This window comes from Squalius cephalus, assembly GCF_949319135.1.
Source record: "Squalius cephalus genome assembly, chromosome: 1".
In the NCBI taxonomy this organism is placed as follows: Eukaryota; Metazoa; Chordata; class Actinopteri; order Cypriniformes; family Leuciscidae; genus Squalius; species Squalius cephalus.
In genome coordinates, this window is record NC_137122.1 from 19442909 (window position 1) to 19462291 (window position 19383).

The following is a 19383-nucleotide window of genomic DNA, read 5'->3' on the forward strand; positions in this document are numbered from 1 at the left end:
TGTACTCTATTAAAGTCTCTTATTTCACTACTCTGTGGCTGCTTTTAAAGGACTACTTCATTGAGTATAAGTTACTGTTGCACTTTTTTTGGAACTTGTGTATAAAAACCTGACATGCCTTTTATTGAAAAAAAAAAAAAAAAGTTTCTGGACTTCAAGTTTTAAAGATATATATATATATATATATATATATATATATATATATATATATATATATATATAGGCTATATATATATATATATATATATATATATATATATATTATTCATATATACTTTTTTTATATTCCTAGATGTATTTGTTGAACGTTTCTTATTCAGTTATTGCTAAACTAAAATACCATTTTCAGTTTAGTGTTACATTTGTGGCTGTGGCGAAATAATATAATGCCAGATATTACAAATACTCTAGTTCACTGTTTATGTTTTATCAAGGGATAAGTCTGAAACACGGCATAAAATAATTCTATCAATTCACTCAGGGCTAGTAGTAGTATACAGCTGTATACACACACACACACACACACACACATTAAGAAAAGGGAGAGTTGCTGCAATAGAGTCGTCGATCTAAGCGAGTTCACAAACAAGTTTGTTCTGAAAGATGGAGCAGTTCCCACTTTAAAAGCAGAAGATGATGTTTATGGGTCACGACATGTAGGCTACGTTATGCTTTGTTTATGTGTTTTCCATCGCTAGTTTATTTTGTTTTATGTTGTAGCAGCAACGCAGTTTCAAACAAACTTTATTTAATTCCACCAGCGATCGTTGAATGATGGTGTTTGTTGGCATCAGGTAATGTTAACGTTTCCTTTACTGTGGTAAAACCATGGTTGGACTCGTAATGTGCTCATGGTTCTCACGACAGATATATTTGGCTACATTCGTTTGTTACATTCGTTACATTCGTCGTTCACACGTGTGTGTGTGTGCGTGAAAGAGTGTGTGTGAGTGCTGATCAAATAATCCCTTCGAGGATTGTAATATTATGAGGTAGAACGATTGTATGAAATGCATGGATATGTTTGCGTGTTTTAACATAAACAGCACTAACTTAGCATCTACAAATGACCGCGTATAGAAAAAGTATGAGACATCTACACACAAAAAAAAACATACCTTTCTGAAATGTCCTGTAACAGCCGTTCGTGCACAAGTTCTGCTCGATTCCTCTCCACTAATATTCTGATTCAGGATGAAATTGATAAGGCAATATTGACGCATTTGTTTACAATACACCGGAGCACGTGCAACTGGTAACGCTGTTGTGACGTTTCCGGACAGCGTGAACCAGAGCTATGGAAGTAAAATAGTGCCAAAAGTTTTTGAAACAAAAAAGCCTGTTGAATTGCACTAGGCTACTTAAAAAAAAAAAAAAAAAAAAAAAATGCATTGCATTAACCATGCTTGCATTTTAATGCATTGCATTTTTAGGGCTTTCCTTTTTATGGGCTGAAATTCAGCATGGTTGAATATTTAAGCTATGAATATTTCAATTCAAAACATTTCAAACACATTTTCATTATTAAAAATTCAATAATCCATATTTCCCTTTCATATTTCACTTCCAAAATAGTCAAACTGTTTAAAAAAACAACCTACAATATTATTCAACAGGCAATTTTTGGTCCATTTTATTTCGCTTTGCAAATTTGCTTCCTCAAATTCAGTGGTTCAAATTCGACAGAAAATTCTACGTTGACATCCAGGAACTGCAGGAAAAGCAGTAGATTACCGAGCATACTCTCCATCTGCTGTTAGTCTACCTCACCAGCAGGGGGTGCAAGCGCGTGTTGTTGACGAAGACAGAGCAACAGTTAGATATGAGAGTTGATTAAATATGAGAGTTGATCTCGCCCAGGCGGGTAATCCATCGACTGGAAGTTGAAGCCGGCCGCGTGCCGCCATCTTGTAGCCGAACTTCACCTGCTGTTAGCATTCCATCGACTCCCATTCATTTTGGCGTCAATTTGACAGCGAATAACTTTACATCTGAAGCGTTTAAAGACTCCATTTGTCTATAATTTATTTCTTAAGAAACACGACAATGTATAAAGGGCTCCATTACCTTCTATGTTACATAATGGCCCCGTAGAAGCAGTTTTTGTAAAAATAGGCTAACGATTGCGTCATAACCACTCGACTCTCTGTCGCACAGTAGAGAGATTACCGTATGGACAGGAGGAGAAGCTTGCGTGCTGGGGGGGTGGGGGGTGGGGGGGGGGGGGCTCAAGGGACTGAAGGGAGAAGCCCATAGATATATTATACTGTCAAAATAATTAATCAGAATACTTACTCCTGCTCACTCACGCCAAATAACTATTTGCTCAAGCTCGCCGTCTCTGCAAGATTAACGTGGGCAGTTTTCATGCACAGCTACTAGAAGATTTACATCTGTCAGACACAGGGCCGGAGTAGGGCCACTTTTCAGCCCGGGAGTTTCAGGCCCAAGACCGGACCACTTTTTCCATGGTGGAATTCCAAATATTAGCACTTTTTCCAAATTGGATAAATGAAGCAACAGTTCAGCTCTTACTATTGTGTAGTTTGTATTAATGCCATGGTTCAACAAATAATGTAAAGGTTAAATAATAATTCACTTAGACTTTATAAGAAGAATTTATTTCACACAATTCTGACTTTATATCTCGCAATTCTGACTTTATAGCATGCAATTGCGACTTTATTTCACGCAATTCTGACTTTATATCTCGCAATTCTGACTTTATAGCACGCAATTGCGACTTTATTTCACGCAATTCTGACTTTATATCTCGCAATTCTGAGAAATAAAGTCAGAATTGCGAGATGTAAACTCGCAATTGAGAGATAAAAAGTCGCAATTATCTTTTAAAATGTTTTATTCTGTGGCGAAAACAAGCTTCCATACCTCCTGGCCTCTTCCTCCCATCCATCCTCCCTGACGTGTAGCTACCGTTACTTACGGTAGGGCCGGCCCAGCTATCGGTAGGCGCCGGAGGTGCCGCGGTAGCCTACCTGAGAAAACGTTTTGGAAAAGACGGGCTATGGACCCAACCAACTCTATAGAAGGGGAGGGGAGAACTCCATCACATGGTACAACCTATGCAGAGTGCTGCGCGCTGCGGTGTCAGAATGCGGAACGTGTGTAGCCTAATGTAACGTGACAAATGTGAAGAAAAAAAATCCTCGACCGGCCCAAAAGTGAAGCGGCCCACCGGGAATTCTCCCCATTCTCCCAATTACCCACCCCGGGCCTGTAAGTGATTGTATTAGTGCCCCTGCTGTTGGTTGTTCATATTGCTTTATTAGACTTTTTTTTGTGCCGACGGCCCTCGGTTGGACGGCCGTTCTGGACTTTTCCAGAACGCACAGATTGTCAGTCCGTCCCTGGTCAGACAGGTTGCTCACGTCATCAAGCTTAGTTTGAGTTGGTTTGAGTCTGCGCGTCAGGAACGGAAGTGCTAAAATATCGCTAAAAATGGGCTTCACGTGTCTCAATTGAGTTCCAATGAGATGGCTCTGTCGAAATTAAATTGGAGATATTTGTACTAAGTGGAACTATATTACACTATGTTAACGTTACATTAACATTACATTACTGTTAACGGGATTAATTTCAGTATGAAATGTATACACACTGTACACAGTAGGCTACACATACTGTAGCTTACTAAGTACATCGTGTGTGTTCTAATGAATGGTTTGAAAGGATACTCTTTTCTATACTTTCTTTACTCAGTACTCTTTCTCTCCAGTTACACACACTCCTTCAGAAATCAACGTTGATATTAATCATAAATGTTTCTTGAGCATCAAATCATATTAGAATGATTTCTGAAGGATCATGTGACACTGAAGACTGGACCCAACAAGCAATAGCCGTCATTTCACCTCCTCGGTTAAATATACACCCGATATAGGTGTGTAACCTATATCGGTTACCTATGTGTAACTATCGGTTACCTATGTACCTATCGGTTACCTATGTTACCTATGTGTAACCCACTTCTAGACAAAATAACATTGAATCTGGTTACATGTAATTTTTTCCGAAAATAACTTGTGATATGTATGATATTCCATCATGTAAGCAAGTCAACTGTGATTATAAGGTGTTTGGTTGTTTACAAGTTGTTTACATGTTTTTCACCCACGCAGCTTCATGTTTGCTGACACACATAACATTAATACGCAATCTACGATATTTAAAATTTTCTAAAACTACTTTCATTTTAAATTAAATAAAAATGCTGTTATGATAATGAGATGGTACCTTTAAGAAAGGTTCTAGTTTATGTTATGCTGTCACTTTAAGAGCGTTCTTGGGCATTTCGGGAAGTGAGAAGTGACTGTATGCTGTCGCGTGTTGTCAGGGTTGGGGAGTAACGGAATACATGTAACGGCGTTATGTAATCAGGATAAAAAATCCAGTAACTGTAATCCGTTACAGTTACATCAAAAAACGTAGTAATCAGATTATAGTTACATTTTGAAAAAAGGGGGAATACTTTCAGGATTACAATGTTTTCATTTAAAACTAAATAAATAAATATTTTGGCATAATAACACTATATTAAGCTTGATTATACAGTAGTTCCTGGTTCAGTTGCCGGTAATGACTGAGTCACGTGTGCCACGCGCTGGTTCATGTGCAAATAACAGCTTTCTACAATCTCCTCGGACGCAGATTGAATCACTGCAGCTAGTAGAAACGAGGCTGCCTGCAGTTAAAATCACTTTTAATTCATAGAAATTCCGCTGCTATTTTGTAGAAATTAGGAGAGTAGCTTTTTTAGTACCCAAAATGTCCTTTCTTAATCTTTTCTCTCGTAACTGGATGTTCGCTGTCTAACGTAGGGGAATATGGCAGTGGGAACTTGGGGCGTTGGCAGTGCTCCAACTTCAGTCAGTCAAATTTAGAAAGATCACAGCTTTAGTCAACATGTAGGCCTATTTTAAAATAAACTTATATGTAGATTCTGTAAAAATTGTAAATGTTGTGTTTTTATCTTTTAGTTAAAAATTAGTTAAAAAATCTGTAATACCATGCATTAGCCACTAGATGTCTGTATAGCCTTTACATAAAAATATTTTCAGGCATGTGTGTATACTTTGCAAATATTGTACACTGGACCAAATTCCAATTTTTTTTTTTTAATAATATTTCTTCTTGCTTGACATTATTTATATACGTGACCTTGAAGTAATCCAAAAGTCATCAGTTACATTACTTTAATATTATAGTACTTGGATTATGTTACTGAATACTTTTTTTAAGAAGTAATTTGTAACTGTAACGGAATACATTTTTAAAGTAACCCTCCCAAGCCTGCGTGTTGTTATGCCAACGAGAATGACAGAGTAAAGTTATACAGTTCTGTTAAGCACATTATACAGTCAGGGCTGGCAACTTTTTAGTTTAGCTTGGAGCGAGATTGTTTTTTTGTTTGTTTTTTTGTAATGGGGGGGGGGGGGGGGTGGACTATGTAAAAAACAAATATTGCATCACAATAAGTGTAATTGTGATTGTCATAACATTTTGTAACTAAAATAGAATTTTATGAAGTTTAGTGAAAACATGTTACAATGTTTAGGCTACATTGTACAATGACTGGTATGGATACCGTTTTTATTATTGCTTTACAAAAATTTCAAGATTTAAATTCCATTCTTGTGATTTGATTCCGATTTTGATTCAATATTCACTAATTTGGATACATGTTCATTTTAAATTTTATTTAAAAAAATAATCTCACCTAATGCTGTAAACATAGAGGGCCCAATCTGCTGTTATTAAAGGTTAAAAATAACAAATTAAATGAAATATAATGGAGTTTTTGTTATAATAACAATTATTTAATGACATAAGTAAAAATATACTAAATATGTAATATAGTGCTCAGCAAAATCTCCTCTCTAGCTATTTTTTTTTTTCTATTCAATTAACATGCTATGGTCATTAAATGGCTTTCCTGAGGTAAATGTAACATTATGTGACATCATTGTTCTCCTGCTGTTATATTGACCTCTTTTCGTGGTTGAAAAACACTAATTGGTCGATATCATGTATACTTTCGGTAAGTTGTACTGCGTCTTTAAATAAAAAAGTAACAGCTGATCGATTCACGTGCACTTGAACTGAGGTGCTCAGCGAACTGTCACGTCACATTTACAAGCGCCAAACTTTTTTTTTATCTGAATTTCGTAATAAAATTGACGGAATCTAAGAGCTGAGAATTAGTTTAATATTAAAATTACCTCTTTGCTCCGCAATTTTTCTGTGCGTGAGAAAATGGATGTGTGGCGTGAGAGCGTGTGAAAAGTGTCAATTGCGTGAGAGTTGGCAGCCCTGTACAGTTCTGTTAAGCACGGTCTGGCCTTCATTTCTTACAAATGCAATTACATTTCTCAACTGCTAGATGGCAACAGCCCTACTGAGACATGACTACTGGCAACGCAAGACTTGATAGTTAGTAGAGATCACGGTTCTCGCGATAACGTGATATAAACATTTTTACAATTTTGAAAAATTTTAAACGAGCCAGAGCATTGCATTCAGCTGTCGGTCGAGGAGAACAGGTAAAAGACATTTCTTATGTCATTTCTTACGTGCTCATTTTTTATCAAAATTATTTGTTATCATGTGTTGTTGGTATCTTGACATTTTTAGCAGGTAACATAGTACATGCACGTGTACTGTAACCCCATGTTTCCATGTGCCCTTATAAGAACTGATTTTCCTGCTAAGACAAAACTCACCCTGTAATAAAGTCATAAAATGCACCCTGGACAGAAGATAGCAAAGACAGCACAGGACATTGCCTGTCTACACTAACTCTCCCTCCTCAAGTCACTGAAAGTTCATTAAGAATGTCTATATAACACATATGAACACAAGTTAATAGAAACCAATCAAACAACAAAATGTCCGTTGCTCATTGTGGCTGTAAAGAAACTAATGACTGAATAAATTAGTCATTTTTATAGTGCTTTACTATGTACTACTCCGCCGTGCAAAGGCAAAAGACTGTAACTTCGTTTTTGGTTGAAAATGAGTTATTGACCTTTTTGGCACATTCAAGACTCCTTTATCATGTGGATAAGTATCTTGAGTCAATTCCGTAGTTTTTTCGAGATAATAATGGGTTGTCTTAACAGTAACTTCCAAAAGCCCATGAGAAACCAAGACAGAACACCGTAACACCAATTATCGCTCCTTGGCTTTGTTTTAGAATGCTCAAATTTAATTACGGTACTCTGCCTTTGTTTAGCTGCGCATCAATATGAAGTCACTGTGCCTTTGTTTAGCCGCACGTTAATATGAAGTTACTGTGCCGGTGTTCTATCACATATTGCTTCCCATCAGATTGTCGGTTTTCTGCCTTTGTTTTACTGGCAATTAAAATTGAAATTACGGCGTAGCATGTGTTGCCTACTTTGTACAGCTTTCATTAGTCCCTGTAACTTCTGATGTCCCCAGAGCTTTGTCCTGCACAAACGTGGTCATGCCATAGAGGATGAATACAACAAAGAACTAAAGCCCCACCTCACCCAGTTCGGGTACTGGACCTGGTTGAAACATTTATGCATCTAGCTGGCAGAGTGCCAAAACTTCACCGTCTCCTTTAGCACCGCCCTAAACACGGTCGTGCCAATGTGGGAATATATCACAGGGAGTGTCAATAATGAAGCAGCAAGTGTACTGGTGCATACAACATCAGACCAGCTGTTACAAGCGGGTTATACCTACATCACAGCGTCTGGAATAAATCCGCGGGATGAGCGAAGTGCACAAGCACAATAATAGGGTAGACAGCTGAAACTACCGCATAATGAAAATACGCAGAACACAGAGGGCTGTGCTATAAATGCATTAGCCATCGAGAACGCGCTCCCCTCTGATAGTCTCAAAAAGCACTGTTTTTTCGTGACCGTGAACATGAGGAGCACGCATTCAAACACGAATCTCAGGAAGAGCCTGTGATGAGGGCTATCTGAATGTGAAAGTATATGCATATTTCAGATCCACCACTATAAACCAGTCCCCGGGTCAAATATGCACGTTGATCTGTTTTATCGTGATCATGTTTAAAGTGTGCTTAGCAAGTCTTATGCCACTCGGTATAAATTGAAGATAGCCCACTCTTTACCGCTGGAGGTATTTTGTCTTGTCTATTATTAATGCCATCAGAATGCAACCAAAGCACAGGATAGCAATAAGTAGATGGCTATAAGTAATTGTAAATCATACGAAATAAATGCAGAGTACCGTAATTCAAAATAATTGCCCCTTCCTTGAACTGCCACCTTACCGTGGTTGAGGGGTTTGAGTACCTGAGCTATGTTGTCCAGGGCTATATGCCCCTGGTAGGGTCTCCCAAGGCAAACAGGTCCTAGGTGATGGGTCAGACTAAGAGCGGTTCAAAAAACCTTATGATGGAAATAAGATCGAGGACCGTGATGTCCCACCTTAAAGCCAGGCCCGGGATTGCTCATATGAGAGCACCTGGTGGCCGGGCCTCCCCCAATGGGGTCCGGCCAGGCTCAGCCCAAAGGAGTGACGTGGGGCCACCCTCCCGTGGTCTCACCCCCTGTAGGAGGGACTGTAAGGGACCGGTGCTTAGAGGATCGGGCGGCAGTCGAAGGCGGGTGCCTCGACGACCTGATACCTGGACATGGAAACTAGCTCTATGGACGTGGATTGTCACCTCGCTGGCGGGGAAGGAGCCTGAGATTGTGCTTGAGGTTGAGAGGTACCAACTAAAGATAGTTGGGATCACCTCCACGCATGGCTTGGGCTCTGGAACCACACTCCTGGAGAGAGGATGGACCCTTTACCACTCTGGAGTTGCCCATGGTAAGAGGCGGCGGGCTGGTATGGGTTTGCTTATAGCCCCCCAGCTCAGCCGCCATGTGTTGGAGTTCACCACGGAGAACGAGAGGGTCGCTTTCCTGTGCCTTCGGGTCGGGGATAGGTCTCTCACTGTTGTGTGCGCTTACGGGCCGAACGGCAGTGTAGAGTACCTGGGGGTCCCTAGGAGGGGTGCTGGAAAGTGCTCCAACTGGGGACTCCGTTGTTCTACTGGGGGACTTCAACGCCAATGTGGGCAGCGACTGTGACACCTGGAGGGACATGATTGGGAGGGGCAGCCCCCCTGATCTGAACCCGAGCGGTGTTCTGTTATTGGACTTCTGTGCTAGTTACAGCTTGTCCATAACGAACAGCATGTTCAAGCATAAGGGTGTCCATCAGTACACGTGGCACAAGGACACCCTAGACCAGAGGTCGATGATTGAATTTGTGGACGTTTCATCTGGCCTCCGCCCATATGTCTTGGACACTTGGGTGAAGAGAGGGGTGGAGCTGTCAACTGATAATCACCTGGTGGTGAGTTGGATCCGATGGCCAGGGAGGAGGCTGGACAGACTTGGCAGACCCAAACGTACTGTGAGGGTCTGTTGGGAATATTTGGCAGAGTCTCCTGTCAGAGAGATCCTCTACTTCCACCTCTGGCGGAGCTTCGACCGAATCCCGAGGGAGTCTGGAGATATTGAGTCTGAGTGGACCATGTTCTCCACCTCCATTGTCGACGCGCCACTCAGAGCTGTGGCCGTAAGGACTCCGGTACCTGTCGAGGCGGCAATCCCCGAACTCGGTGGTGGACACTGAAAGTAAGGGATGCCATCAAGCTAAAGAAGGAGTCCTACCGAGTCCTGGCTGGCTTGTGGGACTCCGAGGCAGCTGACAGGTACCGCCAGCCAAGCAGGCTGTAGCCCGGGTTGTTGTGGAGGCAAAAAAATTGGGCTTGGGAAGAGTTCGGTGAGGCCATGGAGAAGGATTATCGTTTGGCCTCGAAGAGATTCGTGTTCATCGCGTGTTGGTCGGGGACAGTACCTTTGGGCTTGCAGACCGGGGTGGTGGGTGATGGTCCCTCTTTTTAAGAAGGGGGACCGGAGGGTGTGTTTCAACTACAGGGGGATCACACTTCTCAGCCTCCCCGGGAAAGTCTATGCCAGGGTACTGGAGAGGAGAAGACGGCCAATAGTAGAACCTCAGATTCAGGAAGAACAGTGCGTTTTTCATTATGGTCGTGGAACACTGGACCAGCTCTATACCCTCTCCAGGGTGCTGGAGGGTTTGTGGGAGTTTGCCCAACAAGTCTACATGTGCTTTGTGGATTTGGAGAGGGCATTCAACAGTGTCCCTCGCAGCATCCTGTTGCTAACAGCTGTCTGGTTCCTGTACGACCGGAACAGGAGCTTGGTTCGCATTGCCAGCAATAAGTCGGACTGTTTCCCAGTGCATTTTGAACTCTGGCGGGGCTGCCCTTTGTGGCCGGTTCTGTTCATAATTTTTATGGACAGAATTTCTAGGCGCAGCCAGGGGCCGGAGGGTGTCAGGTTTGGCAGCAGGACCCAGCCCTGGATAAGCAGAAGAAGTTGGTATGGTATGGTATAAATCAACTGCCACAGCATGTGCTACACAGGGTATTGAAGGGTAGGACTTGCCACTCAAACACCAATGGAGTTTGGTCTCCCTTCATGTCACGGCAGACAAATCTCAGAAGGGTCTTCAGAGAGCAGGCGGACCTGGAGGAATATGGCTTTTACATAACTACTTAATAGCTACAGTGTGCTCCCGGAACCTTAACAGCACTCCTAGGAATGAAGGTTCTAAGGTGGGGCCAGGTAACAGCCACTCATTTAGGTTCAGACCTCGGTACTAATCAGGGGCGTAATTTATGGGGGGGTTGGGGGGGGGAGATAACCCCCCCAATATTTAAATCTATGCATTACAACCCCCCCAATATTTATACCATGATCACATGAAAAATATGCAGACCCAAACTTGAACCCCCCCAATGTTCAAACCAAATCTAGGCCCTTGGTACTAATAATAATAATACTAATAATAATAATAGATTTTATTTGTAATGCACTTTATATTTGGAGCAAATCTCAAAGTGCTACTGAGAGTGCTAAGTGCTCTCAAAGTGTAATGATAAGAACAGTTGAACAAAATGCAGTTCTTATTGTTGTGGGTCACCATGTTATGTGGGATATACCATTATTCCCCTGACTGTGTCAACTGGTGGGAACTCAACTTCTTGAAGGTTCCTGCCTGGGTCAGTTTCAGAATTTCAGCATTGTATATGGCTTAGCTTGATCTGGATCTTTATCGAGGTACTATTCAGTGTTCTTGAGGCTGGGCATTACCATTTCCTTTGGGGCTTGGAAATATTTGCACCTAAGCAGTGGGGTGGTGTAACATATTGGTCTTGTCAGGTTCTGGGGCCTCATTTATAAAACTTTGCGTAGGATTTGCGTCATAAGTGGCGTACGGATGAAACATAGGACGTGCGTACGCACAGAAATATTCGGATTTATAAAACCGTGCGCACGCATCCTACGCAGTTTTCCCTTAATAAATCACAATCAATTCTAAATGTAGCGCAGCTTTTGCGGCTTCATGTCACGCCCATAGTTGCCCATAAATAGTCCGTGAAACGCCCACAAATTAATATTCATCGATTGCGAAATCAGGGCAAACACAGAGAGGAAATAAAAAAAAAACATCACTTCACTCAATGTGAAGTAGAAGTTATCGTTGGCAAGGTGGAAAAGAGGAGAAAAATGTTGTTTAGAGGGCACAGTGTGGGCATTACCAAAAAGGCACTTGAGTGGCAAAAGGTTGCAGACACCGTAAATGCTGTAGCCTCACAACCTCGGACTGTGGCCGAAATAAAAAAGAAATGGTCGGACATCAAAGTCGAGGCAAAAAAGCGTCTAGCGCTCCATCGCCAGAGTGTGACAAGCTACAGATGTCGATTATAATCTATGTGGAAATGGGAAATAGTTCAGCGCAAATGTAATTTCTTGCAGCTTTCTGAATGGTTTAGACATACGTCATACATTATTTTATAAAAAAATAAAGGCATAGGCTTTGCATGAATACCATGATTCCGTAGCTGATGAAGAAATTTTTACTATGAAACTAACTTTCCCCAGTGGACAATTAATACTTCTATCTATTTATCTATCTATATATCTCCATAATTATCTATCTATCTGTCTATCTTGCATCTATCTGCTCCGCCAGACGGACACATTGACGAGAATATCAGTTTTGTACATTATTTCGTTCTGTTTACCATATTATTCATAAGGATGAATTGCATAACATGCCAATATTATTGCAGAACATATTTCACTTTTCTTTTTGCAAATATGTGTTAATTTGCATTTCTGTTGTAATTTTCGTTTGATTTTGTTTGTTTTACACTGCAGATCGATCAAACGGGTGTTCGTGTAGGCTGTTAATAAGACTTGCTTTGTGAAGTCTCCGTGTTATTTATGAGAGGCAGTATTGGCATTTCTTTTACACAACGGTCTACAGTTTCACACACTTTCACGTGTTTCTTCCATCTGCCAACAGTGTCGCCATTTCTCATTTCACCCGTTTTTGTGCGTACGCCTGGGTGAGAGCTTGCGTGAAGGACCGCACATTTTCCTGTCAAGTTTGCTTTTTATAAATACCAATTATTGCGTAGAGAGCGGCGTACGCCTTCTTTTGTGCGTACGCAAATTTTATAAATGAGGCCCCTGGTGACCTCCTTTTTGTTCCTGAAGGGACGTACATCAACTTGCCACAGTTTTTCAACATTACTGAAGAGCTCTGCCATTTGGGGAATGGTGGAGGTCAATAAACACTCCTGTGGGTGAATGGACAATTGTTCTGACTTCATGAAGCCTGATGGTGTGAATGAACCATCAAACTGAATAGAACAAACTCTTTGAAATGTATATATGATAGTGGATATCAAGGGTTCAACTGTTAATAACGTAGACAGACAGCAATCTCATTCAGTGTCAGTCATGAGTGCAGTGAAAAATAATTTAGTTAAGCATTTAAAAGCTCTGTTGAGAAGTTTAAAACATGGAAAGCTCAAAAACCATTCATATCAGGATACTTTATGTATTTCAGAACCAAAATGAAGAAACTGCTCTTAATTCAAGCAGAATCAGCAGAAAATTAAAAAAGGACAATAACAATTAGATGTTGATAAAATGAGTAAAGAGTTTAATCAATATTACATGAAGCAAATACAAACATTAAGAAAGAGTGAAAGGGAATTAGACAGATATCTCTCTTTACTGACTTGAGAAGTGAAAGAGAAACTACATGTTCTAATGAAATACAATGAATGAACAAGTCAAAATTTTTTGTCATTATGTTGTGTTGTAAATACATTAAAAACAATCAAAAAGCCATTCTTTTTTAAATCTCCTCATTCTTTGTGCAAGGTTGCTCAGAATGGCAGGGCCTGATAGCTCCTAATAGGGCCATTAGGGAGTGTCTTTTGTCTTTCTCAGGTGAGAAAAGCTTACATAATAATGAGATGTCCACGCCTCTTGCATAGAGCTTTCTCACACAAAACATGTCGTACAATTTTTAAATCAATATATTGTCTTCTCTGAATGAGCAGTCAGGATGATTTTCACATAGTTTTGAAGCAAATATTCTGGGCTACGTGATACAATTTTCAAAAGTCTTATGAAGAAATAATCAGTATGGGTTTCATGAGCTTATTTCAGTGACAATTTTTTTTGTTTTTTCACAAACCACGCATAAATGTTATTATCTCAAAACTACAAACTTTTATATACATGCTGCTGATATATTGTTGTAGCAGAGTTTGTGCTGAATACAGTGTAATCAGACTTTAGCCATGAAAATGTCACAAGTAACAGAAATAAGCACAAATGTCAGAGCATGTCAGAACACCTCCAGGCCCAGAAAACAGCTCAGACCTCAGAGGGTTAAGGCCTCTTCTTCAGCTCCTGAACTTTGCATCCAAAGGTTTTTCCAGGGTGAATTTTCTGATGCTCTTTCAGTTCATCTCTTTCTATCATCCGCAGTAAAGGCCTTCCAGCACTGAAACACACATGGCCGTCGGCCGTGTTTTTTTCTGCTGTAATATTCTGAATGAATATTCTCCTTTGTGTGAATCTTCAAGTGTTTATTCAGGACTGATGCTCAATTAAACGTTTTACCGCACTGATCACAGTTAAATGGTCTTTCTTCAGAATGAGAAGCAGATGTGATTTCAGAGAGAAAGCCTGAGCCGCTTCTTCCCAGTGTAAACTCTCGTGTGAATCTTCAGACTTGATTTTCATGTTAAGTGTTTTTTTACACTGAGGGCAGGAGACAGATTTTTTGGCTTCTGTTTTTCCTTTCTTGTTCACATCCATCAGGTCTGAAAGAAACATTAAATCAAGTGAGATTTCAAATGAGAGACAAATGTGAAATGAAAAATTTGATTCATTCGTTGCTATAGGAGAGGAAGAATTTACTAAACTCGTGAAATCATCTAAATCGACAACATGTATGTTAGACCCTATACCGACTAAGCTACTGAAAGAGATGCTCCCAGAGATCATAGATCCTATTCTTAATATCATCAATTAAATCATGAAATCATTACTACTAAACTGTAACGGAATATTTTGTTCAGGTGACATCTGTTTATTTGTTAGTCTAGCTATGGTGTTAAATAAAAACCTAGGATTGTTTTGGTTATTTTCTATTAGTTTGCGGAGATGTCTCATCAATCACAAGTTCAGTGTGGTGTACCACAAGGCTCAGTACTTGGACCGTTGCTGTTCACTCTGTACATGCATGCTACCATTAGGAGATATCATCAGGAAACATGGAATTAGCTTCCACTGTTATGCCGACGATACTCAGCTGTATATTTCTTCAAAAACTAACGAAACTTACCAATTCACAAAATTAACGGAATGCATAGCTGATATAAAAAATTGGATGACTTGTAATTTCCTACTTCTAAATCCTGAAAAAACAGAGATTCTAATTATTGGACAAAAAAAACTTCCTCACGTAATAATCTAGAATACTGTCTAACACTAGATGGCTGCTCTGTTAAGTCTTCGCCGTTGGTTAGGAACCTGGGTGTGCTCTTTGATACCAATCTTTCATTTGAAAGTCACGTGTCTAGTATCTGTAAAACCGCATTTTTCCATCTTAAAAATATATCTAAATTACGCCATATGCTTGTCAGGCTTCTTGGGTGGACGAAGTAGGATACGAACACGAAGATTATGAATTCCAAGGTTTTAATTCTCAATATTAAACAAATACAAACAAAAGGGAGCGTGTGCTCAGAACAAAGAAAACCTAACATTCAACATTGACCGACAAGTGATGAGTGAACAGAAGGAACTTAAATACACAGACAGATGAACACAAGACAGGTGATGCAGATGATGATGATGACGAACAGGCGGGTAATGAAGGGAGTGAGTTCAGGTGTGGAAACAAGGAGGATTATGGGAACTGTAGTGCAGACAGGACGATGACAGACGGTGAATGTGACAATGCTCTCATTGACAAATGCGGAACAATTAGTTCATGCGTTCATGACCTCAAGGCTAGATTATTGTAATGCTCTACTGGGTGGTTGCCCTGCACGCTTAATAAACAAACTACAGTTCAAAACGCAGCAGTTCGAGATTTAGAACAAAAACTCTGGATCAGTCTTCCTAACACTGTCCGGGAAGCAGACACACTCTGTTAGTTCAAAGCTAGACTAAAGACACATCTCTTTGACCTAGCATACACATAATACATTATAGACTATAGATAATTCAATGTTAGGCTGTATAGATTAGGTCAGCTGGAACCGGGAACCGGGAACACTTCCCATAAATCCTGATGTACTCGTAACATAATGAGAAGAATGGCATCTACGCTAATTTTAGTGTCTTTGTTTATCCCGAGGTTTTCACGCAGCCTGCCGGATCCAGGCCGTATCCAGACCTGACGAAGGACCTTCGCCTGGACCTGATGACAACACAGTGCTGAAGTGCCAACTAGTCTCTCCCTATGCAGGATCCCTTTACAACTCTACAGATAAAGCGTCGTCCGGAAAACTCAATTTGCGTATCTACCCCGAATTGATCAAATGAAATAAAATTCTGTATCAAAATTATAAGAAAACACCATTACTTTCTTTAGGCTTGGTTTGTAGGGAATTCCAAACCTGCACACATATATTCAAATGCACATAACTATAGAACCAATTCTTAATGCGCATGTGAACACCATCAGCGTTTCTCACAGGTTCAAGTTTAAAGTTTGTGTAGAGAGAATGGTGTCATCTTAGCGGCCCCTAATTTAATAACAAATGATCGTTGCGACGGAAGCGAATAAATCAAAACTAACTTTAGCTGTAAAATAACTTTATTAAAGAACCGCTATAAAGCCAAAACAATCTCTGTTACCTTAAATTATACGGTTATCTCTGTAAAGCTGCTTTGAAACAATCTACATTGTTAAAAGCGCTATATAAATGAAGATGACTTGACTTGACAAAATGTATGTTGCTCATCGTGGCTGTTAAGCAACTAATGAATGAATGAGGCATTATATAGCGCTACTATTTACTACTGTACACACCAAGCGCTTTACAATCACATCAGGTGTCTGCCTCATTCACAACCTGGATGATTCAACAGCAGCCACAGTGAAACAGCGCCAACTAGAGGTGGAGAGGAGAGATTTGACTGTGACTAACTTACACAGAAGAGATTTTGTTTCTCAGCACATAAAGATGAACTACTTACCGTGATCTCAGACTGTGGTGATGTGGTTTCTCCACTGTATGGATCTTCAGGTGTAGCTTCAGGAGACTTTTAATAGAGAAACTCTTTCCACACTGATCACACGTGTGCGGCTTCTCTCTGCTGTGGATCCTCTCATGTGTTTTCAGATGTTCTGATCGACTGAATTTCTTGTCACAATGAGAACACTTGTAAGGTTTTTCTGCAGTGTGGATCCTCTCATGTGTTTTCAAAGATGATGAATCACTGAATCTCTTGTCACAGTGTGAACACTTGTAAGGTTTTTCTCCGGAGTGGATCCTCTCATGTAATTTCAGATGTGTTGACTGATTGAATCTCTTGACACAGTGTGAACACTTGTAAGGTTTTTCTCCTGTATGAATCCTCTCATGTGTTTTCACATGTGTTGATCGACTGAATCTCTTGTCACACTGTGAACACTTGTAAGGTTTTTCTCCAGTGTGGATCCTCTCATGTAATTTCAGATGTGATGAATCACTGAATCTCTTGTCACAGTGTGAACACTTGTAAGGTTTTTCTCCGCTATGGATCCTCTCATGTGATTTCAGATGTGTTGACTGATTGAATCTCTTGTCACAGTGTGAACACTTGTAAGGTTTTTCTCCAGTGTGGATCTTCTCGTGTGATTTCAGATTAGCTGACACACTGAATCTCTTGTCACAGTGTGAACACTTGTAAGGTTTTTCTCCGCTGTGGATCCTCTCATGTGATTTCAGATGTGATGAATGACTGAATCTCTTGTCACAGTGTGAACACTTGTAAGGTTTTTCTCCCCTGTGGATCCTCTCATGTGTTTTCATAGATGATGGCTGACTGAATCTCTTGTCACAGTGTGAACACTTATAAGGTTTTTCTCCAGTGTGGATCCTCTCATGTGTTTTCAGAGATGATGAATCACTAAATCTCTTGTCACAGTGTGAACACTTGTAAGGTTTTTCTCCAGTGTGAATCCTCTGGTGCAGTTTTAAACATTTCGCTGTCATAAAAGTCTTCTCACACTCAAAGCACATGTACTCTCTCACACCGGTATGAGTTTTCTGATGTCTATGTAAATTTTGCTGCAGTGAAAAACTCTTTCCACACACAGAACATGAATGTGGCTTCTCCTTCGTATGAACTGTCAGGTGTGCCTTCAGGTTTGATGCCCTGAGAAATGTTTTGCCGCAATTATCACATGTGAACGGCTTCTCTCCGGTGTGGATTCTCATGTGAATCTCAAGACTTTGTTTGCATGTGAAACTCTTTCCACATTTATCACATGTAAATGGCTTTTCTCCAGTGTGAACTCTCATGTGAATCTCCCGATTCTGTTTGTATCTGAAACTCTTTCCACACTGATCACACGTGTGCGGCTTCTCTCCACTGTGGATCTTCTCATGTGTTTTCAGATTTGATAACTGACTGAATCTCTTGTCACAGTGTGAACACTTGTAAGGTTTTTCTCCAGTGTGGATCCTCTCATGTGATTTCAGAGTTGATGATTGACTGAATCTCTTGTCACAGTGTGAACATTTGTAAGGTTTTTCTCCAGTGTGAATCCTCTGGTGCAGTTTTAAACATTCCACTGTCATAAAAGTCTTCTCACACTCAAAGCACATGTACTCTCTCACACCAGTATGAATTTTCTGATGTCTATGTAAATATTTCAGCTGTGAAAAACTCTTTCCACACACAGAACATGAATGTGGTTTCTCCTCAGTATGAACTGTCAGGTGTCTCTTCAGGTGTGATGACCTAAGAAATGTTTTTCCACACTGATCACATGAGAATGGCTTCTCTCCAGTGTGGATCCTCATGTGACGCTCAAGACTTTGTTTGGCTGTGAAACTTTTCCCACACTGATCACATGTGAACGGCTTCTCTCCAGTGTGGATTCTCATGTGAAGCTCAAGACTTTGTTTGCCTGAGACACTCTTTCCACACAGAGTGCAGGTTGTAGATTTCTTGGCTCTTCTTTTCTTTAAAAATGTCTTTTTAGTCTTTGAGCGACTCAAAAGTTTTTCTCCAGGTTTGACTTGATGTTCCTCCTCCACTTCACTCAGTTCTTCACTCTCCTCCTCCACTTCACTCAGTTCTTCACTCTCATCGATCTCATCCATTAGCTCTGAAAGGAAAGAAAATAAAAGTTGAATTGCGTTTCCAGTACATATGTCAAGTTTAGAGTCTGTGTTCATGTTATGTTTGCCTGTGACACCCAGTTTGCCCACGTGTCTCTGTGATTTAATCCCTGTCTTGTTATTTAGTTATGAGTTAATTTGTCCCAGCTGTGTCTCGCTTTCCAGTCTTCTGTTCTGTGTATTTAAGCAATAAGTTTCAGTCTGTTCCTTGTCTGTTGTAGTTGCTATTCACCTTATTCTGCTCTAAACAATGTGCGCTCCCTTGACGACGACTCCGGTTGCCTACTTCCGGTTCGTAGCTCGACCTGTACTAGCAGCGAGAGAATGAGTTCAGGCTCCACATGTGCTGTTGTTGGTTGTTTTAACAATTCAAAGAAGATTTCAAACTTTTTAGAAACTGAGTGCTTCGAGCATAAGATAAGAATGACCTACATTCAATGCCAGAGAGTAAACGTTTAGAGTGGTTAGCTACATTAAAACTGAAGCATCCACCGGAAAAGGTGTATGTCTGTTCGCACCATTTTGTTGACAAACGCCCCACGGATGACCATCCCAACCCGGAATTATACCTTGGATATGACAGACCAGTGGTGAAGAAGAGACGTCCAATTGTTCGTGTC

At 40.5% G+C, this 19383-nt stretch overlaps 3 protein-coding genes across 4 annotated transcripts in view; all 3 read right to left on the reverse strand.

The window, feature by feature from the left end:
- Positions 1-19067, reverse strand: part of LOC307164258 (uncharacterized protein) — a 100474-nt gene extending 81407 nt beyond the window's left edge. The window contains exon 1 of the mRNA XM_079880858.1: positions 18996-19067. The gene's annotated coding sequence lies outside the window, so the exon portion shown is untranslated. The remainder of the gene's footprint in view (positions 1-18995) is intronic.
- The window catches only part of LOC307164317 (uncharacterized protein), a 211222-nt gene that overhangs the window by 15469 nt on the left and 176370 nt on the right, over positions 1-19383 (reverse strand). The window lies entirely within an intron of this gene.
- LOC307166068 (uncharacterized protein) lies at positions 13807-17446 on the reverse strand (the record flags this gene model as incomplete). Its single annotated transcript, XM_079884185.1, has 2 exons — positions 13807-14239; positions 16629-17446. 2 exons carry the CDS (start codon positions 17444-17446, stop codon positions 14173-14175), a joined length of 885 nt encoding a protein of 294 aa, XP_079740311.1. The 3' UTR covers positions 13807-14172.